The sequence below is a fragment of the Narcine bancroftii genome, chromosome 8 (genome assembly GCF_036971445.1).
Source record: "Narcine bancroftii isolate sNarBan1 chromosome 8, sNarBan1.hap1, whole genome shotgun sequence".
Classification (NCBI taxonomy): Eukaryota; Metazoa; Chordata; class Chondrichthyes; order Torpediniformes; family Narcinidae; genus Narcine; species Narcine bancroftii.
This window is the reverse complement of record NC_091476.1, coordinates 12,351,776-12,379,481: the sequence shown is the minus strand read 5'-3', so window position 1 is coordinate 12,379,481 and position 27,706 is coordinate 12,351,776. Positions and strand designations below refer to the sequence as shown.

General features: G+C 38.8%; 1 protein-coding gene and 1 long non-coding RNA gene across 9 annotated transcripts in view; one reads left to right on the top strand and one right to left on the bottom strand.

The window, feature by feature from the left end:
- Positions 1-27,706, bottom strand: part of LOC138740366 (glutamate receptor 3-like) — a 265,786-nt gene that overhangs the window by 40,268 nt on the left and 197,812 nt on the right. For 7 of the 8 annotated variants that reach the window (XM_069892912.1, XM_069892910.1, XM_069892911.1 and 4 more), the window contains exon 12: positions 24,390-24,588. In XM_069892912.1, the coding sequence (XP_069749013.1) occupies positions 24,390-24,588 (199 nt within the window). Of the gene's footprint in view, positions 1-4,570; positions 4,952-24,389; positions 24,589-27,706 lie in introns of those variants that run through there. The other variant, XM_069892909.1, reaches the window with a different exon arrangement.
- The window catches only part of LOC138740367 (uncharacterized), a 212,461-nt gene continuing 194,405 nt past the window's right edge, over positions 9,651-27,706 (top strand). The window contains exon 1 of the long non-coding RNA XR_011342866.1: positions 9,651-9,951. This is a non-coding gene — a long non-coding RNA (uncharacterized lncRNA). The remainder of the gene's footprint in view (positions 9,952-27,706) is intronic.

Below are 27,706 nucleotides of genomic sequence, written 5' to 3'. Positions count from 1 at the left end.
ACACAATGCCAGAGAAACTCAGCAGATCAAAAAGTGCACAGGTAATCCTCAACTTGCGACCTACACAAGTTACGTCCACCCGCATATACGATCGAAAATTTTTAAAAAATACTGTACATGTGCTGAGATTCTTCATTAAAAGTTCACTTGTTGAAAATTGTTTCGAAAAATTACTTTAATACCTTGCTAAGACATGTGAATCTGACTTATGACCAATCCTTCAGTTCCAATTACAGTCATAAGTTGAGGACTACCTGTACTTTATATGGCAAAAATAAAGAAGCAAAGTTTTGGAGTTTAGCCCTTTATCAAGGTAAGCCCCTTACACCCGAAATTTTGGTTATTTGTCTTTGCTATATAAAGTACACTGTTTGACCTCCTGAGTTTCTCCAACATTGTATTTTTAGTTCAATCACAGTGTCTGCAGACTTTTGCGTTTTAGAATCATTAAAAGACTTCTCAAATTAATGTCTAATCAAATTAATTTTTCTGTAAGGCAACAGGGGAAAAAGAGGGGTGGTTGGGGTAAATGGAAACCAGAGAAGTCGATGTAAAAGCCATCCGGTTCGAGGGTGCCCAGATGGAAGATGAGGTGTTGTTCTTCCAATTTGCAGATGGTCTCAGTCTGGCAGTTCCCCCTGCCACATTTACCCCGGCATGCACTTGCTCTGTCTCTCTCTTCACTTCTCCTTCTCTCTCCTTTCACAGTCAAATTAATTTTCACCTTTCCTCTTATCATATCCAATTAACACCTTTTGACTGTTGGTCTGGACTCCTCACACTACCATTCTTTAGTATTTCTTCAGATGCCTTCCTATGTTTTTGCATATTAGTGGAAGAAGGGCTAAGGCCCGAAATGTTGGTAATATCTCCTGTAGATGCTGCGAGACAAGCTTTGTTTCTCCAGCATTTCTGTGTGTTTTTACTACAATTTCAGCCCCTATAGACTTCTGTCTTTCTCTCCTCAAGAATTTAGCCAAGTCATCCTGTAGAATTGAACTTGTTGGATAAATGTGTAAGACACTCATTGTTAAGGTCCTCTGTGGCGTAAGAGCTGTGGGAAATATAATGCTGTTGCATAGCCCGGTGAATGGGCTGGACCAGCCCCCAACCATAAAACATCTGATATAAACTTAGACAGATGACAGTGCCATTTCCCCAGCTCATTTGTCGGTCAAAGCAGCTGAGGGTTTTGATGTCTCTGAACATCCCTTAAATTGAGAAGCATTCAAAAACTATTACAGTCAAAGAAGTCATTAGAAAACTGAAATGAAAATACAATGAACCAATATGATTTTTGCATCTATTGATGAGCATACAGCAAATGAAAGTAAGAATTTGATAATTATCTTTCTTTCTCTCAGCTGCGGATGCCTTTCAGCTATGTGAACTCACAGATCCAATTTGGCCTGGGTTATGCAGGTAGATTCCCCAATGTAAGTGCTGGGGAATTCAGTGAAGCAATACTGCTGGAAAACCACTGGTGGTATTCAACATGTGAACTTCATTTTCATAAGGGAGGCCTTGGCTCACTTGTACTTTGGGGGTTGGCACTTTCCAACAAATTTTGTATCAATGGCTTATTTTGGTAGGAATCATTCAGCCTATTTAATGTAAGAAAATGCCTATTGTTTATCATTACAACTGGTAACTAGATCAGATGAAATCAATTTTAAATGATCTAACTCACAGGTAATGGACTAGACATTGATTAAAAGTGCTAAGATTTTTGTGAGGTAAATTTTCAGAACAAAAGAAGAAGTGCAGACCATCTATTCCACTGACTTGCTTCTACATTCAATAAAATCATGACTGATCTCAAGTTCAAGTTTATTATCATTCATTTTCACAAGTACAACCCGACGAAACAACATTCTCTGGCCCTCAGTGCAAAATCTGACTGTGGTCTTAACACCACTAATCTGCCTGTTGCCCACAACAATTCATTCTGCTAATATTCAAAAATCTATGCTCATACATCTTAATTATATTTAATGAGGCAATCTGTACTGGTTAATTGTCAGAGATTTACTTTTCTCTCATAGAAGCTCCTTCTCATCTTTGTCTTAAATTTACTCCTCCAAGGTTACATCCCCTAGTTCTAGTCTCATCTACGACTTCCCTGCTCCAATATTCTCTAATCCTTTCATAATTTTGTGTGTTTCAATCAGATCCCTCCTTCATCCTTCTAAACTCCAATGAGTATAGTTCCAGGCTACTGAATCTCCCCTCACAAGTCAATGCCTCTTTCTGAATCAACCTGGTGAACCTCCTCTGCATTGGCACCAGAACCAATATATTCTTTCTCAACTAAGGAGACTAGAATTGCACACAGTATTCCGGGTGAAGCCTCATTAAGTACACTGTTCAGTCATATGAGTTTTTTGTTTTGGAAAAAAAACTTCTTAGTTAGCACTATGGAACCTTTAATTTTTTAGGTGCCAGAGCTCACCAAAAACAGCGACAAGGCGGCCTCATGAGGAAAACCCCAGCAGCTCTGCCTTGCTAGTAACAATGTATTACACAAGCAAGTTGATTGACCCAAAATCAATAGCAGATGCATAAACTTCTTTTTACATTCCTGGTTTACCTGCATAGTAATTTAATCAACACTTTGGGTATGTTATTAATTAAGCAGCTCAGTTGGAAATGTTCTTTGTGTATTTCCAAAACAGTTATAATCAGCTTACGAATTAGATACAAATTGAAAGAAATGCCTGCCTCAGCTAAGACCTTTAATTTATTTTCACTGACAAAAATGAGCAGGGACTGGAGTAACCCAAGACCATAACTGTACATAAAATGATAACAATGATCTCTTTGATTACCTGATGCATTTAGTACAAGTTGATCAAAATGTCTCTTGTGATATTGAGAGAGATGTGACAAATCAATAAACAGTGCAGGCAAAACTCTTCAGTTATACCGAGATCAATAAGACATTGCTGATATTATGAATGAAATTTTCAAAATTTATACAAGATTTATGGAAAATAATATGATCCTGCATTAAGAGTGAAACTTGAAACAATGAGATGATTACTAAACAGTATTTGATGCACCCATTTATTTTTTGAGGCACATTTACTCAATACTATATTTGTAAAATAATAGGATCACATGCCTATCTTAAAATTTTATTGAGTTTACTTTAAGAAGCTCAAGGATTAATAATGTAGATGCACATGTATAGAGTTGTATAATTTTTCTTTAAAGGCAGGAATGTTCTGAAAAGCGAAATAGGGAAATGTCTAAATTAGTATTTTTTGAATTATATCCAACTGGGAATACTACGCCTCATGCAGGCAAATATCAGATTTATTGCAGGACCATTACATTTCCGTACACGTGACAATGAGATTGATTTAACAATCTGCTGATATTATGAGCTAAGGTTTGCAGATTTACATAAAGTTATTGAAAAAAATATCAAGCTATATTAATGCTGATTTTCCATGAATCTCATCTTGCTCCTTGTCAATGTCCTGCCTTCTCCCTCCACATGATCCTCAATGCCAGTCCTCTCTCTTTCCCACCATTATGCCGGCACGGTTGGTGTAGTGGTTAGCGCAGCACCAACGATCAGGACTGGACCTGGGTTCGAATCCAACGCTGTCTGTAAGGAGTTTGTATTTTCTCCCCGTGTCTGTGTGGGTTTTCTCCAGGGGATCTGGTTCCCTCCCACCCTTCAAAACGTACCAGCGATGTAGGTTAATGGGTTTAAATTGGATGGCACAACTCGAAGGGTTACAGCGCTATACGTCTAAATTTAAAAATGATGTAACAACTTTTCAGCAGTATCCAAGACCTGAAGTTTGCGGCATCTAGCTCACAATCAAGATGGTCACTCGAGTGCTGTAAAATGACATTGTGTGTTACAGCTTGGATAAAATGTAATTTGTCATCCCTTCATAAATTTTGCTTCCATTGGTTGCAGTGCCTGGCATTTATATTAAAGTTTTATTGCTATAGGATACTCCCAAAGCATTTTAGACTCGATTAGGTTCATCTAAAATATGACCAGTGTTGTCTTTTGTGGAAGTTTCAATTTTGCTTGCATCCAGGCTTTTGAATTAAAGTACAGATCTCAACTTAATTTACTTTTCTTAAAAACACAACCTATTTCCTTCACGTAACAATTTTAGTTTTGTTCCACAGAACAGGGAAGATGGTAACTTAGATGTAAGAAAAATAGATGTTATGGGTGTAAGGTAAGGAAAAATTACACTGTTGTAGAGTAAGTCTTCATTGGTTGGCACAACACTGCTGCTACGTGAAATATGTTTTAAATCTATGTGAGGTGCATGCAAGTTCAGAACAGATTTTGTAGGAGTACATCAGCTGTAAACTGACAAAAAAATTATGGTCAGGAGGGGCAAACAGCACAATAGAAAAATAACTGCAGAAGACAGAAATGTGAAAATAGAAATAATTTAGATGCGCTGGGTGTTTCTAGTATTTCACGTTAAATGTCAAACATGTTGAAAATTGCTTGTTTGGAGGTATTTTATTTCAGCTCTTTTCAATAAAGTTCCATCTTACAATTACAAAAATATGATTACATGGAGTTTTGCTGTCAGGTATTTTTTCTATAAAATAAAGAAAGTGTTAGCTTTTATATATATTAAAGCCAAAGGGAAAATTAATAAAGGCAGGTTAAATGCCTTGTGCTTCTTGATTACAATGAAGACTCAAAAGTGAATTAAATTCTGGATTTGCAAATGCAAAGCTTTGAGGGGAATCAATGCAACTTTAGTCAATGAAATAGCATGACTTTTTAAAAAAAAAAATACATACAGATTCTTCAGATCTGGAAGGTTGAATTACTCCATTTTATTTCTGATAGTTTTCTCTTCAATAAAATTGCTTAATGTTTCCTCCAATGCAAATAAAATTATTGGTTTAAGCTGATATACATCTTCATAGGTATTCAAGGTGTAAAATGCTGAAACTGAGTAGAATGATTCAATTAACAAATATTGTTGTTTGATTAATTATCATTTGTTATTTCAGTTTCTCTAACTATTTTATCACATTCTACATTTGAAACTGTCTGAATTTCATTTCTGAAGCTACTAAAGGGTCAACTTGAGAACAGTTCAGCTGAGATCCAATTCCATTAAATTGGTTTACTGGCACATTTATATATAGAAGTGAATATTTTAACTGTAGCACTAACCTACATATAACTAAATGATGGAGCAGCCCTGCACAGATCCCCAGTTTTATGCTGCTGAATAGAAGGTCTTCTACTAAGACATTCCCTAAGGGCGAAGGAAAACTTACATTGGAGATGGTGCTACATGAGAGGAAGGTTGCTCCTATTTCAGACTGGCTTGACCTACACTTTTATACTCAGCTTTTCAAATTACAGTTATGATGGACGACAACAAACAAATACTTAAGCACAGTGGTGAAATTCAATCTATATTGTCATATATTTTGTTGAGTATGATAATTGGAACGTGTTGTCCCCAAAGTTCGGTTTTTAAAAAAAAGCAGTGCTATTTAAACAGAACTGTCCAGGCAGATCCATTGCTTATTCTTGCTCCTCCAAAGTTACTTTCTATTGACTCCATCCTTTCTCCTCTGGTCCATCCCTTTCCACTTGCATCTGAAACACTTTGCCACTTCAACAGTTTCATGGTCCCAAGTGGCTCATCTTCTCATGACTCCATAATCAACACATACATGTCAGTTCACTCAAGTCATCCTCAGATTTAAGTTTTTTCCAACTTCTCTCACTTCCTCCTGGCCTAATGTGTAGCTGCAGGTACTCACATGCGCTGAAGCTATCCTGGTTTTTCGTGGGATATGTAGAAAATCTTTGTTTCGGTTCTTCTTGGACACATTCCCTTAAACTATGATGAACTATCATTGGTCCAAACATTTATCATATGCTAACTGCCTGGTGCTGTTTTCTGTACTGTTGCAGAACTCAAAAATCTCATTACTATTGCTTCCAATTTCCACCCTGCACATTGTCTATTTCTCACGATTTAGTTCCCTTTCTGGATCTCTCCATCGCAGGGAACAGGCTGGCCATAAACAGCTCATAGCATGTCCATCAACTGTCACAACTATCTTGCCTACATTTCCTCTCACCTTAATGATGATACATTCCATTCAGAGCCCTGCACCATTCCATCCATTTCCCACATCGCTCTTCTCCCTGATTGAGCAAAGACAAATTTCTCTCCATGGTCAAGTTCCACCCAGAGCTACTACATCCAATGGACCATCATTCACTAATTCTGCCAGCTCAAGCAAGATTCCTCCACCACAATTTCCCCTCCTGTTCCCATTCAGCATTGGATCGCTCCATTTATGACACATTAGTCTATCCTCCATCAAATGTTCCTACCTTATGGCACTTTGAACCCACCCTTTCACCTCTTGTCAACATCTAGGAGCCTAAACCAGACCCTCTGGGTAAACAGTGATTGAACTGCACTTCTGTAATCTAGTGTACTGTCGTCAGTGTTCATAATGTGCTCTCTTTAACAATGGAGAAAGCCAACACAGATTAGTTGATCTAAATACACAATGCTGTAGCAAAGAGAGGGAGAAGCACAGTCCCACAGGCAGGAGGGAAAAGGTGAGTAAGGGAGGCACACCAGAACAACAGGAATGGCTCTGTGAATTGAGAGCTGGAGGAAAGCAGACAGAGGGAGAAACTGGAGAAGTTAATGTTAATGCCATCTGGTTGGAGAGCGCCCAGACAGAATATTAGGTGTTGCTCCTCCAAGTTACGGGTGGTCTTGGATTGGTTGATCATTTTGTGGAGCGTTCAGTTAACACGAATGACCTTGAGATTCTGGTCATCTGCTCCTTTATCTTCCCATTCTGATCCACCTATCTATGGCCCTTCTTCACTGATGCAATGAGGACCAATGCAAACATAAGAAATAACACTTGGATATGTTGCAACCTTCAAGACTCGATACTGAATTTCTCCATTTTAGATGCCTTGCTCTTTCTATCTGTATTAGACATGGCCATTCTGCCTGTTATTGATCTGTAATTGTCGCTCAGCTTTTCTCTCTCCCTTAATATTAGACTGGCTTGCTGGGCATATCCCATGCCCTGGCTATTACCAACACTTAACAGAAACAAGGAAACATCTTTAATAATTTACTTATTTGATCTCATCCCATCAGAGATTTTCTCCTGAAAAACACTTTATCTCTCCACAGATTCTGTTTAATCTGTTGAGTATTCTCCACACCATCAACAGACTTTGTTATTCCTTCATTAATCTATGGTTAAGCAGTAATACTTAACAGCAAAACCGTTAGGTTCTTCACTGTTTGGACTTGTCTTTTTTTGTTGCAGATGGTCAATTAAAAATGGCAGAATTCTCAACATGAAGAGGAAATACTGCAGGTATTATTGTTATAATGTAAGTATATTTTTTTTTAGCCTCTGCTTGTCATTTGAGTGCTAAGAAAGTTCCAGGTGAATGTATCTCAGCCTTATTTATATTTAGCCTTATTTATAATTTTATTTATAAATGTAGTTGAATCAACTTGGCAAAAAAATAAATGTCTCCTTTTAGGTGAATAGAAATAGCAAATAAGGTAAGTCACTAATATATCTAAACCTGAATAAAATTTGCCAAAGACCGGCTTTAAAATGTATGAGGATTGAGGTATTGATGACATAAGTATTGAAGGTTTCATATGAAATGTATTTGTTTCCTTAAAAATATACATAAACTATTAAAATATAGAGAACAGGAAGTTCAAAAATGTTTTTTTTACTAATACCATACCACATAATATTTTTAGATAATTCATATTTTTCACCCAGAACACTTTTGCAATTAATTGTTATTCCATGAATTGCATCTACCTTTGATTTCATGTAGACAATAAGAAATTCTGGATTTTAGATTCAATAAATGAAAATGTTTTTGACTTGTTTTTGACAACTTTCAAACATTCTTATCACATTCAAGTTCGTCATAATGCAAACTAAAGACAGAAGTTAAAAATTGGGCCAATTTTCTCTGCTAAAATTTGTTGAAAACATCCGCTGTGGTACTTCTCATGTCCTTGAACCAAATTTACATATATTTGGGCATTTATTTAGAATTTGGTTAAATCTGTGATCAAATCAATTTTCACTTAATTTATTTTTCTGTTCTTTCAAAATGATGACAAATTAGTTCATGTTTATGCATATATTAGTTCGCATGTAATTACCGGTACTTAATTTTGCATGTACAAGGTCATTGAAGCTTCTGTTTGGTGAAAGTCAGCACAAAAACTTATTCCTGAAAGTTCTGGTGCAATCTAAATTTTAAATTAAATGTAGATATACAGCTTGGGAAAAGGCCATTTTGGGCCACAATTTACCCCCAATGAACCTACAGCTCCAGTACGTTTTTGAATGGTGGGAGGAAACCAGAGGCCCTGAAGAAAACCCACGCAGACACGGGGAGAACAGAGAAACACCTTACAGACAGCACGAGATTCAAACTCCAGTCCAGTTGCGATCGCCGGTGCTGTAAAGGCGCTGTGTTAACCGCTACGCCAATCGTGCCACCCTTCTCAACCATTCTCTCAGGTTCAGCCATATTATTGCAACTTTGGCACTATAGTCAAACCTGGAATGATTTCAGTTTCTCTCTCGTTATCATATAATACAATTCCTCATATTGATGCTATCATGTTAACCTGCACGGCAAATTTTGTCTTCAAAATCCTTTAACAAAAGGTATACACAAACTGCAGGAATTGAGCAACCTAATCATACATGTCAAATAACGATTAAATTTTGTAAAAATACTATGGATATTGTCAAAAGAACAGAAAATGGTGGTGAAGCTCAGCACTTCAGGTAATATCTGTGGAAAGAAATATTTCAGGTCAATGATGTCTCATGAGAAGTTAATGAGAAAGGGCTATCTACCTGAAATATTAATTCTGTTCACAACTCCCCTTGCACTGTGCAACGTATCACTGATATATTTTCAATCTGGTCCTTTGATTTCAAAAATCTGCATATCCTGAACCTCTCTGATCTCAAAATTTGTCTGCATCATCTCTTCCCTTATAAATAAAGGTGCTGCTGGGCATTTTTGAACATTTGGTAGCACTTAGCAGCACAGCCATGATTTCAAAAGACACAGGAGCAGAAATAGGCTATTCAGCCCATCAAGTCTGCCCTGGCTTTCATAAGCTGCTTATTTTCCCCACTCAGCCACACAGCCTGGCCTTCTCCCCATAACATTTGATGCCATGTCTAAACAAGAATCTCTGCCTTAAATACACCTAGTGTCCTGGCCTCCACAACCATCTGTGGCAACAAATTCCAGATTTACCACACACTGGCTGAAGAAATTCCTAAGAGGACACCCTTTAATCCTGAAGTGGTGCCCTCTTGTCCTATTTCCTCCATATCTCCGAGAGGCATTTAAGCTTTCTTGTTTCTGGAAAGAGTTGTTTTGTTCATTTTGACCACACTAGTTAGTGGTTCTTGACAGCTGTTGAAGACTAAGGAGAAAATAAATGTCTCCACTTCTGCAGTAGAGAGTTTAAAATAATGGTGAGCAATTGATTATGATGCTGGGATTGACCTTTGACACTAACTGTAAAGGTTTTGCAGGCATACGTGTAAATTTGTATTTGAGGTTTTATGAGGTGATTGATCTTACTAATGTTTCAGATATTGTATTTATGTCTTTATTCTATGTGGAAGTATTGACCATGCAGATATCTTTCTTGTAAGAAATATGGATAAAAGCACAGGTCTGAGTCTTGATCAAGGGTCCCAACACTGACTGACCTTTTCTCTCCATGGATGCTGCCTGACCTGCTGAGTTCCTCCAGCAGTGCATTATTTACACAAGGTTCTAGCACCTATCGTGATTGTGTTTCTCTGGATCCCTGTAAAGCCTGGTTCGTTCGATAAGGTCCTTCATCTTGGACTCCACGTGTCAGGAAGGTAGCTTTTTCAGATTCATTTCTTTGTTTCATTGTAACTTTATATTCTGCATTTATGCTCGTTTGTTTCCTACACATGGATATATGAATGTTAGAGTTGACCTGTTAGGATGCTTGTGGAAGAATGCTTCTCACGGTACCAGGTATAGTGTGACAAATAAACTTAAATTTAAGTTGCTCCATTAGGATTGGCAGTGGGTCTAAACAAAAATACATTGTAAGTGTGTTTTAGTTGTGGACAAAATAGTCAGGTCACCTTTATTATGCTCGCACGGTAAAGATGACATAGGTTTCTCCAGGACCATATTTATATAAATATAAGTTCGAATAGAAGTTAAACACATTGATATATTAAAATATTAAGATGTATATAGTAAAAGTCCATGGTACACTATCCACATATGCTCTGGGAATTCAGGAGCCTGTTGGCTTGGGTAGGTGGGGGTGGGGGGGGGGGAAGAAAAATCTGTTGCCCAATCTGGATGTAAGGACCTGAGTGCTATGTACCTCCTACCAAATGGGAGAAGGGAGAAGAGTTTACATGAAGGGTGTGTGGAGTCCTTCACAATGTTTTATTGGCTTTCACCTCCATCGAGTATTGTAGATGTCCTTCATGGTAGGAAGAGAGTCCCCAGTGATCTTTTTCATTGACTTCACTATCATCTGCAGGGTCTTGCAGTCTGAGGTGGTGCAGCTTCCAAACCAGGCAGTGATACAATTGCACAAGATGTTCTCAATCCTCTGTAGAATGTAGTGAGGATAGAGGGTGGGAGATGAACTTTCTTCAACCTTCGCAGGAAATAGAGGTGCTGCTGGGCTTTCTTGGCTATGGAGCAGGTATTAAGGGACCAGGTGAGATTCTCTGCCAAATGCACTCCAAGGAACTTGATACTCTTGACAACCTCAATGGTCGAGCCATCAGGGGTCAGCGGAGACCTCCTTAAGTCGACAACTACCTTTTTTGTTTAATTAATGTTCAGATACAGGTTGTTGGCTCTGCACCAGTCTGTTGGAGACTGCACCTCATCTCTGTATGCAGACTCCTCATTCCTACTAATAAGGCCCACCACAGTCATGCCGTCACTGAACCTGATGATGTGGTTTGAGCTGCGTTTAGCTGCACAGTCATGGGTCAGCAGTGTGAACAGCAGTCGAATAAGCACGCAGCCCTTGCCCCCCACCCCCATCCCATGCTCAGTGTGTTGGTCTTGGAAGTGCTGTTACCAATCCAAACTGCTTGAGGTGTCCCCGACAATAAGTCAAGAATCCAATTGCAGAGGCAGATCTTTATTTTGCCTCGTTTGAAGCTTAACTGTTTGATTTTTTTTTTTACTTGCCCTGTTTGCTAATATGTGCATGGCTCTGACCCAGCAGGCTCAATTTCCTTATCAGGTACTGAGGTATGATCGTGTTGAATGCTGAACTGAAGTTAATAAACAGCATTCGAACATACGAGTCTTTATTTTCCAGGTAAGTGAGGTCTAGATGGAGGATGGTGGTGATGGCATTGTCTGTAGAGTGGTTGGATCTGTACATGAACTTGCAGGGGGTCCAGTAACGAGGACAGCAAGAGCTTGTTGTGCCCCATGACGAGCCTCTCGAAGTACTCCAAGACGATGGACATGAGCGAGACGCGAGTGTGACAGTGGTAATCACTGAGGCAGGATACAGAGGACTTCTTCGGCATGGGGACAGTGCAGGTGGCTTTGAAGCACTTTGGGTTCAGGATATAAGGATTTGTCAGCCTTCAGTGTGCAGAGCAAACTAAGTCTGTGGAGATACTGTGGCAATGACTTGTGTGATTGGTTCTTTAAAATATCCTTGTTTCTTATCAGTTCTGGTACAATCTGTTTTTGTTCTCCCTGCTAGTGAACAACAACTGTAGCCTTTTTTTTAGATCAATGTGGTCACTAATCTCATTGATGATTGAGTTTGGATGTTGTGGACATCATTTAGGTGCCAGTAAAATAGTGCTACCATAATATAATTCACAATATTAGGAACTGGTGCCCAGAAATATGACCCAAATTGCTTTACTTTAAGTTGAAAAATTGCTTTGACTTTTAGAATTCGATTATTGTTAATGCACATTTTTTTTTGCCTTTTTATCCATTCAATTGAAAATTTTACCTATCGGCATAAAACTCTGTTTTATTTGCACATAATTGCTTCACCACCTATAATGAGCAGAATTTGATCCATCTATCCACCATTCTCTCATTAGATTATGTCCACTTGTAAACTCTACTATCGACTACACTTTCAATTTGACCTTTCAGTTGATGGTGATATTATTCCTAATGTGTAAACATCCACCTCCCTCTAGATTTTATGGTCACTCTTTGAAACATTTGGCACTAATTTTTTTCCCCAGAGTTTAGTGGCTATTATTCTTGCTATGATATGTAAATTGATGTTACTGTGACAACAGGTATATTTTTAGCTTTTCTTTGAACAAGAGTATGATGGTGAGTGTGAACCTCTACCTATTATGTACATTTTCTCTGTGCAAGTATTTTTGGACTTCCTGATGAATCCATCTTCTATGTAAGGATATGTAAATGGTAAAAGAGTGTTAAGAGAGGACATAGGACCACTGGAGGACAAAGAAATGGCAGATGAGCTAAATAAGTATTTTGTATCAGTTTTCACTATGAAAGGCGCCAGCCACTTGCCAGAAATTAGTGAGGGTCAGGGGGCAGAAGTGAATGTAGTTAATATAACTGAAGAGAAGGTGCTTGAGACTGAAGGTGGATAAGTCACCTGGATCAGACAGTCTACAACCACAGGGATCTGAAAGAGGTAGATGAAGATATTGTGGAGGGATTTATGCAGATCTTTCAAGAATCACTGGATTCACAAATGTTTGCAGAGGACTGGAAAATTGCATATGTCACTCTTTTCTTTAAGAAGAAAGAAAGCAAAAGACAGGAAAATATAGGCTGATCAGCCTGATCAGTGGTTGGTAATATTCTAAAGTCAATTTTTAAGGATGAGGTTTCAGGGCACTTGAAAGAAAATGATTAAAAAAAGGACCAAAGTCAGCATGGTTTCCTTCAGGATTGATCTTGCCTGATACATCTGTTGAAATTCTTTGAGGAAGTAATGAGGACAGTGAGAGAAAGGACAGTCAATGGATGTTGTTTACATGGACTTTCAGAAGGCTTTTGAGTAGGTGCTGCACATGTGGTTGCTAAACAAGGTAAGAGCCCATGAAGTCAATTTTTTTTCCTGCAGGAAAAAAAAAGTATTAGCATGGACAGAGGATCGGCAGAGTCAAAGAGTGTATATCAAAGCTATGGAGAGGGTGCAGAGGAGATTTACCAAGATGTTGTATAGATTGGAAAATATGTCTTATTAGACAAGGTTAGCAGAGCGAGGGCTTTTCCCTTGGTGTGAAGAAGGATGAGAGGTGACTTAATAAAGATCTACAAGATTCTGAGAGGCATAGATAAGGTAGACCCCAGGGCAGGAGTAGCAAACACCAGAGGGCATCTGTACAAAGTGAAGGGAGGAAAGTGTAGAGGAGACATCAGGGGTATATTTTTTTTTAACACAGAGTTGAGGGGGTCTGGAATGCATTTTCAGGGGTGGTGGAGAAGGCTGGAACAATTGGAGCATTTAAGAGACTCTATGGCATATAGATGGAAAAAAAAAGAGGATTATGAGGTAGGGAGGCTTTAGTTTTTTGGGGGGGTAGGTATTTGTAGCTCGGCACTACATCATGGGTTGAAGGTCCTGTACTGGGGGTAATGTTCTAAGTAAAGGGGGCCTTTTCTGGTTGACTGCTGGTGTTCCACGGGGGTTGGTCTTGAGTCCACTACTTTTCATATGACAAGTTTGCAGATGACACAAAGAGAGATGGAGAGGCAGTTAGTATTGTGAAGAAGCAGAGGGACTTGCATGGGTTATGGATAAACAAGTGACAGATAGAATATAGGGTAGGAAAGTGTATGGACATGCATTTTAGCAGAAGCAAAAAAAGGCATAGAGTATTTTCTAAAGTGGGAAAGAATTAAGAAAGCAAAGGTCCCAAGGGACTAAGATGACCAAGTGCAGGATTCCTTGAAAGTTTATTTATAAGTTGAGTCAGTGGTAAGGAAGGCAAATGTAATGTGTGCATTCGTTTTGAGAGGACTAGAATATAAAAGGATGTAATTCTATGGCTTAATAAGGCATTGGAAAGACCACATTTGGGAGTATTGTGAGCAGTTTTGGTCCCCGTATCTAAGGAAGGATGTGCTGGCATTGGAGAGGGCCCAGAGGAGGTTTACAAGAATGATCCTGGGGATGAGAGGGTTAGCATATGAGAAGCATGTGATGACTTTGTGCCTGTACATGCTGGAGATTAGAAGGATGAGGGAAATCTCAATGAAATCTACCAAATATTGAAAGGCCTGCATGGATGTTTGAAATACTGGGAGAGTCGAGCATCAGAGAGCACAGGCTCAGAACCGAAGGATGCCCTTTTAGAACAAAAATGAGGGGAACTTCTTCAGCCAGAGGGTTGTCAATCTGTTAAATTCATTGCCATTGATGGCTGTGGAGGCCAAGTCATTGGGGATATTTTAAGTGGAGATTGATAAGTTCTTGATTAGTAAGGGTGTCAAAGGTTATGGGGAGAATGGGGTTGGGAGGAAAAACACGTCAGCCATGAGTAAATGGTGAAACAGAAGGTGGGATGAATGACCTGATTCTACTCTTCTGTCCTATGGACTAATCACCTGTTTAATGCTTGCACCTGTTGATTCCTGTTATTATACACCTATGTATTAGTTGTCATCCTTTTCCTTTTCAGGTGCCGATACACTGATCTGCATCTGTGAATAACTTGGTCAATTGACATATATGTAAAGTAGCTGTGTGATGCCTCAATATTACTGAAAAGTAAAAACACAAACCTGTCATACACTTTTCTTTATGTAGCAAAGGTAAAAATAGATAACTGACATTTTGGGCTAGAGCCTTTCATCAAGGTATGGAAAAATGTTGGCAGGCATCAGAACAAAAGAGTAGGGGGGAGGAGTGTTCGCAAAGGCTGGAGGTGATAAGTGGAGAAGGGAGGGAGTGGCCAGCAGAGAATAAGGGGAAGAGGAATGTCTAGGTGAATAGAGGGGGAAGGGTGGGAGGAGAGCAGGTTAGCAGAAACTGGAAAAGTCGCTGTTAATGCATCTGACTGGAGAGTGCCCAGATGGAAAATCAATTGGTCTTAGTGGGATAGTACACATGGACAGACACGTGAGTGTGACACAGAACTGAAATGGTTGGCTGTTGGGAGGTCTCTGTCACTGGTGCGAACGGAAGAAAGGTGCTCAGCGATCTCCCAATCTGCACTCAGTTTTTATGTTGTAGAGAAGACCACAAAGGGAGCAATGGAAGCAATAAATCAATCTTGTAAATACACAGTGTCGCTTTGCTTGAAAGGCCTGTTTTGGGCCCAGGACACTGGTGAGGGAGGAAGTGTGGGCACATGCGGCACCTCCTGCAGCCATAGGGGAAGGTGCTGGGAGTGGGGGGAGGAATGTGTGCATGTGGGAGTCATGGAGGGAGAAGGAGAAGTCAAAAAGGGATGGAGAGTGGAAGGTGTCTTGTAGTGGGATCCTGTTGTAAGCGCTGGTAATTATGGAGATAAGAAGGCAGAGATTTCAGAAGATGTGGTCTGGAAGATCTGTTCCCAAGATGAGATCTTCCAGACCAGATTTTCCGAAATGTCTTCCTTCTTCCACAAACTTGACTTTCCCTCCACCTCCATCAACTCAATCCTCATCCACATTTCATCTGTTTCCCACTCATTTGCCCTGGCCCCCTCTGCCACCAGTTCAATAAATACAAGTTGAGCACCTTTGCTCCATCTGTACCAGTGACAGAAAACTCCCAGTAGCCAACCATTTCAGTTCTGTGTCACACTCCCATACTCGCATGTCTGTCCATTGCCTTATGTACTGTCCCAACAAGACCACCCATAAATTGAAGGAACAACGCCTGATTTTTCCATCTGGCATTTTCCAGCCAGATGGCATTAACATTGATTTTTCCGGTTTCTGCTGACCTGCTCTCCCCCCTCTATTCACCCAGCCATCCCTCCTCCCCATGCTTGCTGGTGTCCCCTCCCTTCCTTTTCCACCTATTACCTCCTGACTTTGTGACCACCCCTCGCCCCATTTCTTTTATTCGGACGCCTGCCAACATTTTTCCATCCCTCAAATAAAGGACTCAAGCCTGAAGATTGGTTATGTATTTTTACCTTTGCTATATAAAGGACACTGTTTAACCTGCTGAGTTTCTCTAGCTTTGTGTTTTTACTTCAACCATGGTGCCTACAGATTTTTGTGCTTTACTTTCTCAATACTACTATATCTGTGAAATTAATTATCATTTAAAAGCACTTTAACTATGGTTAGTGTTGGTGATAATTTTTTTTAGCAGTAAATATATCGATCCAGGTAATGTTCAGATCCTATTTCACAGTCAGAAAGACTGCTCTTAAGCTGAGCCCTGGTATGCACTGAGCTGAAAGTGTATATTAGTCTAATTGTGGTAGCTGCTGTCAGCTTTAATTACACACGAAGGGATGAATATGGGCTTCATGCAGCACAGCTACAATGCCACCCATTGTTCAGCTGAATTGGATGCTGCAGCTAAATCAAATTCTCTTTTGCAATTGTTAAGCATTTAACTGTTAACGAAGGTTCTACATATGACTTCAATGAAGTGAAGCAAAGAAGGCCTTTGCAGATTTATACATCATCCAGGCTTGCTGCTGTAGAAACACTAGATGTGAAGATTTTGCAGGGAAATAATATTTAGATGCTTCAGAAAATTCGACATACTCTTGGGTACATCGGACTAACAAAGCTTTGTTTTTTTTTGGATTCTGCATTAAGATGCTCTCCAACTATATTCCAGGAGAAGCCTTCAGGTAGGTTTCCTGCTAATCTGATCTCAATCTCCACTCCACCTGATCACAGCCTTCTGCTCCCTTTCATTCAACCTTCCAAATAGTTGCAGGCTCACTCATTTTTACTGTATTAATCTTGGCCTCTGTCTCCAACCTGTACCAAATGACGATCCTCTCTCTTTTGTCCTGAACTAGTTGCAAGTGTTCCACTGATCTCGACCTTTCACTCCCAAATCTAGTGAGGGCTCTTCTTCCAACTCACCAGATATGACCTTGTATCCTTCATACCCTAATTGTACCTTCCTTCCACCTCTGTCAATCATAATTTCCCTCTCAATCTCCCTGTTCACCTCTGTAATGGCATCACCCAATCTTACCTGCACTTTTTAATCTCCTGCCCATTCATTAACCTGGGATTAAACTTCAGAGATCCTAGGAGAACACTTGCTTAAAGGTGCTCCCTCCTAGCTAGGTGCCAGGCAGAATGGAGAGTTAAAAACTTTAACTAAAGTCTGCCAAACAACTTTGGCAGACCCTCCATGTTTTTGGTTTGAGTGGGTTCTTTATTCGCTTTTGAGATGTGTGGCATTGTCCCTGTTTGTCCATAAACATCAGGGCTGCTAATTTCCTCATTTTGACTCCTAATATATCTCAAGAATGCCACGCTGTCACTGCACACGGCCATAATCTTTTCCATTGCTCCTTTGAATCACCTGCTCAGCTGTTCTTACAATTAACTGAACCTTGCATTTGTCCTTATCAAGAGGGCTAATGCACTTCCACATTTTTTTTGGACAACATCACTAGGAGCATAGATTTAGTTCCACTAAGCAACCATTATTTTAATCGACAAGAATAAAATATTCAATCATTATCCCACAGTGCGAATGAAAGGCTATCCTCGCCTTGTCATCCTAAGTCTGATCCTCCCTATTCTTACTAAGATAACGTGCCTAATATTTGGCATTATTGTTACATTTTTTTCCAATATTAATGTCCATGCGACCAAAATCAAACAGTTTCCCATCTGTACCTCTGATACCATCTTGGCATCCCTGCAGATGATTAATTCCAGCAAGTGATTTCCCTTCCCATTTCTGCTATGTCCACCTTGATGTCTAGGAAAGCATCTGAAACTTTTGTTACTGGCTTCATTCCCTCCTTGAAATTCAGGTGGCAACCATTAGACATGCACAAATTCCACAAAAACATCCACCATCATCTCTATACCCTTTTAAATGTACTGTATGTGGAATTTGCTTTTTAGCTCCTTTACCTGAATGTCAGAACAATTATTTGATCCTAGTTTTGCCAGATTTCTGAAGCTCCTTAAAGATCAATGCAATTCTCTCAGCAGCTATTCCCGTAAATGCTTTCTGACCTATGGAGATTTACTTCATCCTTTCAGTGTTAGTTACAACACCAACTGTAATTCAAACCTGTCACTTGAGTTTAACATTAGTGAAAATACTCCCAATTAGAACTTTGCCATCAGCACATATGAGAAAGAATTGTCAAATACTCAAAAATAGATTGGAGTATGGCTAACTGTTCAGATGTGATATACAAATTTGGATGGCAGGTCTTGCCAGGTGGCTTTACAGTGTCAAGTCACTCCTGTGATTTTGTTCAGTTTGTATAGAAAACAGTTTATAGAAGCAGACAATTACTCTCTGTGATGGCACCAAACTAGCTGAGCCCCCAATCACTTTAAAGGATTACAGCTAAAAATGAACAAAAAACCACAAATGTTGATTAATATTTTAAATATAATGTTTCAAGTCTGAATATATAAGACAAAGCTAAAAATGTAATAAATCATTTGGAAGAATATTATTTTAAAATCCCCTTTTTATTACAATTCCGATTATCCAAAATTTTTTTGGACCTGGCAGTGATGTTTGTTCACCTCCAAAAATTTTTGGATATCTGAAACCATCAGAAATATTCAGTTATCCAAATTTTTTCAGAACCTAACTGACCTCACAGGTTTAAACAAAATTCACCTGACATGAAATTAGATCGATGATGGTCCTTATTTCAGGTAACTCCCTCCCTTCTCTCTTTCCATTTCTTCTTTACCTACCTCTATTGACTTTTCTCCTTCTCAAGCTGTGTGCCACTGCCTCCCAGCCACAAGCAGTCAGAAGAATCCCTTGTCCCAGAGTCATCAAGGAGAATGGCTTCCTGGGCAGCAGCGGTACCTCAGTGGGGAAGTGTCGGTTATTGTCCGTAGTGGTTGGGAGGGGGAATGTGTGCAGGCGAAGACTGGGTCTGTGTTGGACTCCATAATCAAGAATCAGGACGTGAAGCTGTTGGAAGGAGCTCACTGACTTACAGTGAGTGTTCCACCTGACCAGAAAGCCTCCCTGGACATGCTGGGAATTGGCGGTGATGGTTGGGAAGTCTGACAGTGGTATTCGAGATGTGTCTCGGATTGGCAGCAGCCAGCATTTTTTTTGGGTGAGAATTAAACATTATTTTAATGCTTTAAAAGCCTTCCCTTGTTGTTGTTGTTTAATCATTGTTACAAGTGAATTACTGTTGACCAGTTCGCCGGAAAAAAACTTTTATCCAAAATGGGCCCGGACCTGACCATTTTGGATAAACAGAGTTGTGTACTGTATTTGTGTGATAGAAATAAAATACACAAAATTATTTTAGGGCTATATTGATTGGTAAATGCGATTTAAACATTCTAACAAAGTTTAAAATATTCAGGGCATTTTATGGAAGGGACTGATTTGTAAATTGTGTCAATTTGTCAGTTCTTCCTTGATTGCGATGGGGAAAGCTGCAAACATCTCCTGGATGAACAAAATAGTGATAGCCACTTTGGAAGTTTTGTATTAAAACATTTGAGACTTAATTGGACATTTTAATGACTGACTACTTTAAATACTGGACATTATTAAGTTCAAACCTTGAGGTTGTACACACATGATTTGTGTTGCTCTACTATTGCTTGGTGTTCTTTCTCTTTCTCTCGTACCATAAGGAGCATTAAGCAATACTAGTGACGATTCTTTGCCTGCCTTGTGTCAGGAAAAACACAATGCTGGAGAAATTCAGCAGGTCAAACAGTGTACTTTATATAGCAAAGATAAAGATACATAACCAACGTTTCGGCTTGAAGTGCTCAAGCCAGAACCATTGGTTTTGTATCTTTGCTATATTGGAGGACACTGTTTGACCTGTTGAGTTTCTGTTGAGTCTACAGACTTTTGTGTTATACTTAAGTATATCATGTACATTACATTTTAATTTATTATTATGTGACAATAAAGGGAACTTGGAAATTTGTTATTACAGAAATATTGCTTCCTTCTTCAAATTGCCTTCTCAAGGCAATATACCAAAAACAACATTAAAATGAAACAGATGCTATCCAATAGTAAAGGAAAATAAGATCCAAAAATGGCCATTTCTAATGAGGTAACTGCCTTCATCTATCCCTAATTCTTTAATAATTTCGTGCTTCTATTAGCCAACTCAAGTGTGTTTGTAAGGAATGTCTCCTTTTTTTTTGGTTCTGGTCTATTCCCTGATCTCATCTGCCATTTCCCCCGATTATAGATAATGCATGGAGCCTGGAATCTGTATAACATTAAATGAATATGCATCCATCTTGGGTTATTAAGATTTTGTGTGAATAATCTATGAAAATACTTGGGTACTTACATCTTAATTTATCATGTGTTCCAAACGTAATCCATATTCAATTTCCTAATAGAATAGATAACTTTAATCTATTATGTCACAGTTCAGAACCAAAATTATTAACAAGCCACAAGGTTTTTGTGTCAGATACATGCATACTATGTCCTTGCACAGGTGTACTCTATATAACCTGACTGGTTGCATAATAACCTTGTTTTAATATTTAAATACCCAGTAATGCTGAAGGCAGCAGACATAACCAAGTCCATCATGACCACCGATCTTCCTCAAGAAGGCAGCCAACATCATTAAAGACCCTCTTCTTGCTGCTACCTTCAGGCATAAAGTACAGAAGCCTGAAGTGTCCCACTTCCAGCTTCAATAGTTCTTTCTGTCAGCTCCTAAACTTCTACGTATCACCAGAACCATTACACCATTGACAAGACTACCAAAGATTTGTCTGTATTGCAGCTTTAACATTTTTTTGCATCTCTGACCAACAAACCATTAATGCTTATTATTTTCCTTTTTCCTTTTATATTACCTTTTTCTCGTTGTGATATGTTAATTATATTCAATTTGTGTTTAATGCAGTGGTTTTCAAACTGCACTCCTAAACTCATATTCCACCTGAAGCAATTCCTTTGTCATAAGTGCTCTGTGATTAGGAAGGGATTACTTCATGTGGTATGTGAATGGAAAGAAAAAGTTTGAAAACCACTATTTTAATCATAACTCCAAAGGAAATGGGCCAATGGCAATTTTACTCAAGCAAAATATTTCAATAACATTTGGGTCTAGAGCAGTGGTTCTCAGCCTTCCCTTCCCACTCACATACAATCCCTTATAGCACTTATGACATAGGAATTACTGAAGGTGGAATGCGAGTTGGGGGCAGTTTGAAAACCACTGATTTAATGTAGATAAGAAGCTACAGCAAGTAAGACTTTTCTTGCATGTGTACATTGTGCTTGTAAAACAATAAACTTTCATTATCACATTTGCAAGAGCTGTTATACCTTCTCCTTCTAACCCCTAAAATCGACACAGTTAGTCTAGTGGTTAGCGCAATGCTGTTACAAGGCCAGCAACCAAAGTTCAAATCCGGTGCTGTCTGGAAGGAGTTTGTATGTTCCTCCTGTGTCTGCGTGGGATTCTTCTGGTTTACTACCACCTTTCAAAGTGTACCTGGGATGTAGGTTAATATGGGTGGCACTGGCTCTTGGGCTGAAAGGGCCTGTTACGATGCTGTACGTCTAAATTAAATTAAAATCCTATCTTTAGAAAGTACACTTAGTGTTTGGTAGACAAACATTTCAGCTCCAAGACTTCATGCAGTCTTAATTAGAGCAGAGTATAAAGCCTATCGACATTCTGGTTCTTCTTCATTAACTGCAGTTAATCCTAAACAAGAATATGTGAATTTATAGTGTCTATGTCATTGGAAATAAGTGCAATGAGGTTCAGGTAGACATCATAATGACTTTGAACATTTGGTGGCCTTGAACTATGCACCATGGAAACTAAAAGCTCTGCCAAGTACACAAGCATAAAAATAACATTCTTAGTGCAAGCGTGAACAGCAAACCAGGAGTTCTCAAGGTCCTAGACATGGTTGTAAGCTGCACACCAAGTCATCTTGCATCCAAAAAAGGCAACTGTATTACAAGATTTTATTTTTAAGAGGGAATAATATGTCATGATTCTTTTCACCATAATATGACAGGAAATTGGCTAGTGAGATAATCTAGATTAGACGCTATATCTTATATTGGTTTAAAATTAAAGATAAAAGTCTCCCATCATTTATCATCCCAACCCCATAAAATACTACTTAGTCCCTGTAATCACACCAGTGCTATTTTACATAAACATTTCTCTCAATAACAAATAGCAATACATGAATAGTGAGTCATTCTAACAAATAGAAACAGTGAGACGAGGGTAGATGATATTACCAGAAGCATATAGAACAAGTCATACAGCCCTTTGGCCCAACCTGCTACATTGACTAAAATGTCCCATCCGTATCCCTCTATACCAGTGGTCTTCAATCTGTCCTCCTGCATCACACACCCCCCCGCCACTCCAAACTCACATTTCACCTGAAGCAATCGCTTTACTGCAAGGGCTCTGTGATTAATAAGAGATTGCTTCAGGTGGAATCTGAGTGGAAAAAAAGTTTGAAAACCACTGTTTTAATTGTACCTCATTGACTCATTATGTGCACCATTTCATAACTCCAAAGGAAATGGCCCAATGACAATTTTTCTCAAACAAAATATTTCAGTAACAATTGGGTCTAGAACAGTAATTCTCAATCTTCCCTCCCCACCCACATACCCCTTACTTATCACAGAGCACCGATGGCAGGGATTGTCATAATGTGAGTTGGGGGGTGGGGCGCGAGCAGTTTAAAAACCACTGCTCTATACCCATCCTATTCCTCTTCCATCCTTTTTTTAATTAAACATTGCAATAGTATCTGCCTCAACTGCTTCCTCTGGCAGCCCCATTCCATGCACCCACCACCCTCAGATTCCTGTTAAATATCTCTCCCCTCACCTTAAACCTGCGCCCCGTGGTTATCAATTCCCCTACACTGGGCAAAGGACTCTCTGCTTTCACCTGGTCTATTCCACTCATGATGTTGTGCTCCTTTATGAGATTGCCCCTCATTTTCCTTCCCTGTAAGGTAAAAGCCCCAGCCTGCACAATCTCTCCTTATACCTCAGGCCGCTGAGTCCTGGCACATCCTCATAAATCTTCTGTGCACCCTCTCCAGCTTTAAAACATTATTATAGCATGGCAAGCAAAACTCCAAATGGATCCTCACCAATATGTTAATCAACTGCAATATGACCTAACGACTTCTACTCTCAATACTCCGACGATGAAGTCCAAGGTGCCACAAGTCTTTTTGACCAGTCTATCTATCTATCTGTGACACCACTTTGAAGGTATAATGTACTTGTACTCCTAGGTCCCTCTGCTTCCCAGATCCGTACCATTCACTGTGCATGTTAGACCTCCCAAAATGCAGCACCTCACTTTTTTCTGTATTAAGTTTCATCAATCAGTTGTCTTTCCACCTACCCAACTAATCAAGATCCTGCTGCAATCTTTGGCAACTTTCTTCAATATCAGACACTTTAGTGCCCTTTACAAACTTGCTAATAATGCCGTGCACATTTTCCTCTGAACCATTGATATGGATGACAAACAGCAATAAGCCCAGCACAGAATCCTGTGGCACATCATTAGTCACAGCCTTTCAGTCCAAAATAATAACCACCACCCTCTGTTTTTTATCATGAAGCCAATAATCTATCCATAAATTCATGTTGAGTTTTAGTGCTTCTCTGCACAGCCAAGCTATTCACAAAGCAAATATTTGGCAGGTCGAATCAATCATCGAGAGTGGAATTTCAAATTATAATGAGTGGACGTGAAATGTATCGTTGACTATACCTTGGAGGATTTCTGAAACAGAGAACAAATCTAAACTAATTAAAAGATTACCTCAAATTTTACTTTCATTAATTTGGGACATAAATTGATTCACAGTTTGAGCCTGTTTCTATATATAATTATAGTAAAATTCCTGTGGTCTGGAATTCAGGCAACTGGCAGCCTCAAGAAACCAGCAAAAAAAAATAGTGGTGGAATAATTGGTTAAAAAAATGAAAGTTTAAAATTGGCATCCCTAATGGTTATTTCTTCAATCACACAATTCTCAAGCAACCGGCAAATTCACTTATCCAGTATCTACCAATCCCCATAAGAGCTGGATATTGAGGGTTTCACTGTAATAACTTTCATATATGAAATTTATACAGTTGATAAAAGTTAAAATTTAATACCAATAAAAAAAAACTTACTCTGAAAAATTCTTTGGTAGAACCCGAATCCAATGTCCCATAAGCAATTTCTGTTTGTTTTGCCAGATCCTCTGCACTCTCTATTGGGGAAACCATTCTCTCCACAGTGAGAAAAGCAGCAAGGTTGGCAGTATAGGATGAGATTATAATCAAGGTGAAGAACCACCAAACGCCTCCAACAATTCGCCCCGAGAGAGATCTAAACAATAAAATGAAAGGTCTACTTTTTAATTACAGTGTCATATTTATATTACAGAGCAAACAAGGCAACACATCAAATTTAATGGATCTAACCACTTCTTCATAGTAATTAGAGTTTCTGAAACAAAAAAGCCATCACAGTCATTTAAAAGTAAATGAGCCTTTTAATTAAATGTTTCTAAATTTATACAACCTCACTGAACCGGTTTAAAAGTTCACATTTCTTAACATTGACAACAGTGTTATTGCTCAGGCCTTGCTGATCCTCCCTTTCCATTTCATTGTCTGCAATTACAGTTGAAAAAAAAATAATGCAAGGAATATGATTGAAAGTATACCATTTGAAAATTTGACTGAATATCCAAGACATCATCAGCTTTGTGCACATCACATCACGATGCAAAACTGGATTGGGGATTTAAACTAACAAATGACGATAAGCAGCCTAGTTTTCTTTGTACATCTGACAGAAACTCCAAAGAAAGACCTCTACAAGATTGAATTGCTTGCATATTTCAAAGGCTCAACGCATTGTGTATGATTTGCTTCATAAGAATGTTTTTTTTGTTATCTAATCACTAATACTCGTGAAAATAATACTTAATGGAATACCAGTTCCAGAAAATTAGGTAGGTTGCCTGAACAACAAATTTCAAAATGCAAGACCACAATAACATGCCTCCTTTCGCAATCAATCACTCAGCCATTGAAGTAATTACATTGTCTGAAGCTAACAGTTGAGCTTAAATTGGGACATACACTCGATTGGATGCCAAAGGTTAAATAAAAATTAAATGCAGCAGAACACTCAAAGCATGATAACACATCTGAAAGGACGATTGATCAGGCTCCATTGCAAACTTTAACTTTTCAGGGTCAAGTAAAAGATAACATTGGGGATTAGGAGAAAGAGTTAAATTACAATAAGACAAGGGAACTCTCTGTCAGCGATGCTGTGAAGAAAAGTAAGAAGAATTGGCTATATAAAAATTAGTACCCTGCCAAATCAGGATTGGTCATTAATGATCATTGGAAAAGTGACTGTTTAGATAGAATGCCCTTAATGGAATAAAACAACAGAAGATCTATAATTGCATGTTTAATTGCTACAATTGAACTTGGAGAAAATGGGAGACAATCATAACAAGATTTATTAACCAAGGCTGAGATCCAATTGGATTTCATCCAAGTTAGTTTCTGCTCAATATTTTCTTCATGAAGCATCGTTTTGTTTTTATCCTTTGGGAACTGTGCAGGTGCTTAACCTCCTTGCCCAGGACATCAATATCATGAAACGAGTTGCAATGCCTTACCTGCTGCCCACTCTGATATTGGCAAAGGTTAGGGACTCACCTTGGAATTTCCATGATCTGCACAACTGAATCATTGAGGGGAAGTGTAAACTATTTATTAAATACACTGGTAGGGACTCATTATGGACCGGAATTGTGAAATGAACAGTTCGAGAATCTCAGATGTCAATTTACACATTCTTATAAAATTTGGCCATACTTGTGATAATCAGTGGGCAGCATGGTTACCATAGCGGTAAGCACAGCGCTGTTCCAGTACCAGTGACCGGGGACTGAACCCTGCGCTGTCTACATAGAGTTTGCGTGTTCTCCCGTGTCTGCGTGGGTTTCCTCCGATTGCTCCAATTTCCTCCCACCCTTCAAAAACGTACCGGGGATGTAGGTTAATTGAATGTAACAGGGTGGCACAGGCTCCTGGGCCAAAAGGACCTGTTACCATGCTATATGTCTGAATTTCCTTAAAAAAATTTAAAATAATATTTTTTGGCTGATTTCACGTTCAGCAAAATTCAGAGTTGAAGAATACTTCTCACTTCTGGAAATCCAGTGCCATCATCAAATAATCCCATGGGTAGTCAGTACATCATACAAAGATTCTTCTAATGCAATTTCAGATGAAGATTAATCTTTCCCATTCTCTTACCAAACATCATGCACCATTCTTTAAGATCAACAATTGACAAGTCATTCTAATCATATTCATGGTGGTTTTGTTTCCCAATTAATTTTATATTAAAAAAATTAAATTTAGATATACAGCATATTACAGGCCATTTTGGCCCATGAATCAGTGCCACCCACTTTACACCCATTAACCTCCACCCCCAGTACGTTTTGATTTATGTTCAAATTTCTATTTTATATTTTTTTAAATTTTGATCAAATTTCTATTTACATGTTACATCCGTTGTGTTTTTATGTCATGACGAATTGGACAAAGCATAACTGTCTTTTATGTGGAAGCTTCACGCAGAAAAGACTTGATATCTGGGTTGAAATCCATTGAAGTCTCCCCTGCTAATCCATTCTATCCTATCAGCTTCATAGACCATGCAGATAAAAATAAAGTAATTCTAAAAAAGTGATCATGCAACAGAAACATTAAAAAGACAAGTTTTCCAAACTCCAAGCATGTATTACTGAATAAAAGTGAGTACTTCATAAGACAACAACCTCTCATCTCATTACGGCCCAACACAAATGTTGTGGGTAAAAGTTTATTCTTAACTAAAAGAAGAATTTGACTAACAATTGTGTCTGTACTTCAGTGAAGTAAAACACCAAAGTCTGCAGATGCTGTGATTGGAGTTAAAACACAGAAATGCTGGAGGAACTCAGCAGCTCTCACAGTGTCCTTAGGAGGCAAAGATATACAACCAATGTTTCGGGCCTGAGACCTTCTTCAAGATGGGATCCTCCAGCTTTTCAGGGTTTTCATTGTACTTCAGTAAAAACTGTACTGCACTGTCCAATTTTATTAAAATGTCAGATATCTAAGGTGAAATATAGAGTGAAAGCAATTCATCTTTAAATTGATTTTATCAACCTTTTGCTTTTCAATGGAAATGACATCATCATAAAAGAAAACCAGGCAAATGATATTTTGCCAGGAGATGCTTCCTTGGTTTAAGTTGCTGGTGCACAACATTGGTAAGAGTGACTACCTCCCAGCCTTCAGACATAGTGTTTTACAGCCCACCTTGTCCATGCCCACCAAGCTGCCTGCTAGGGCTAGTCCCATTTGCCTCCATCCCTTTTGGCCTTTCCTACCTGTCTAAATATCTTTTAAATATTGTGATTGTA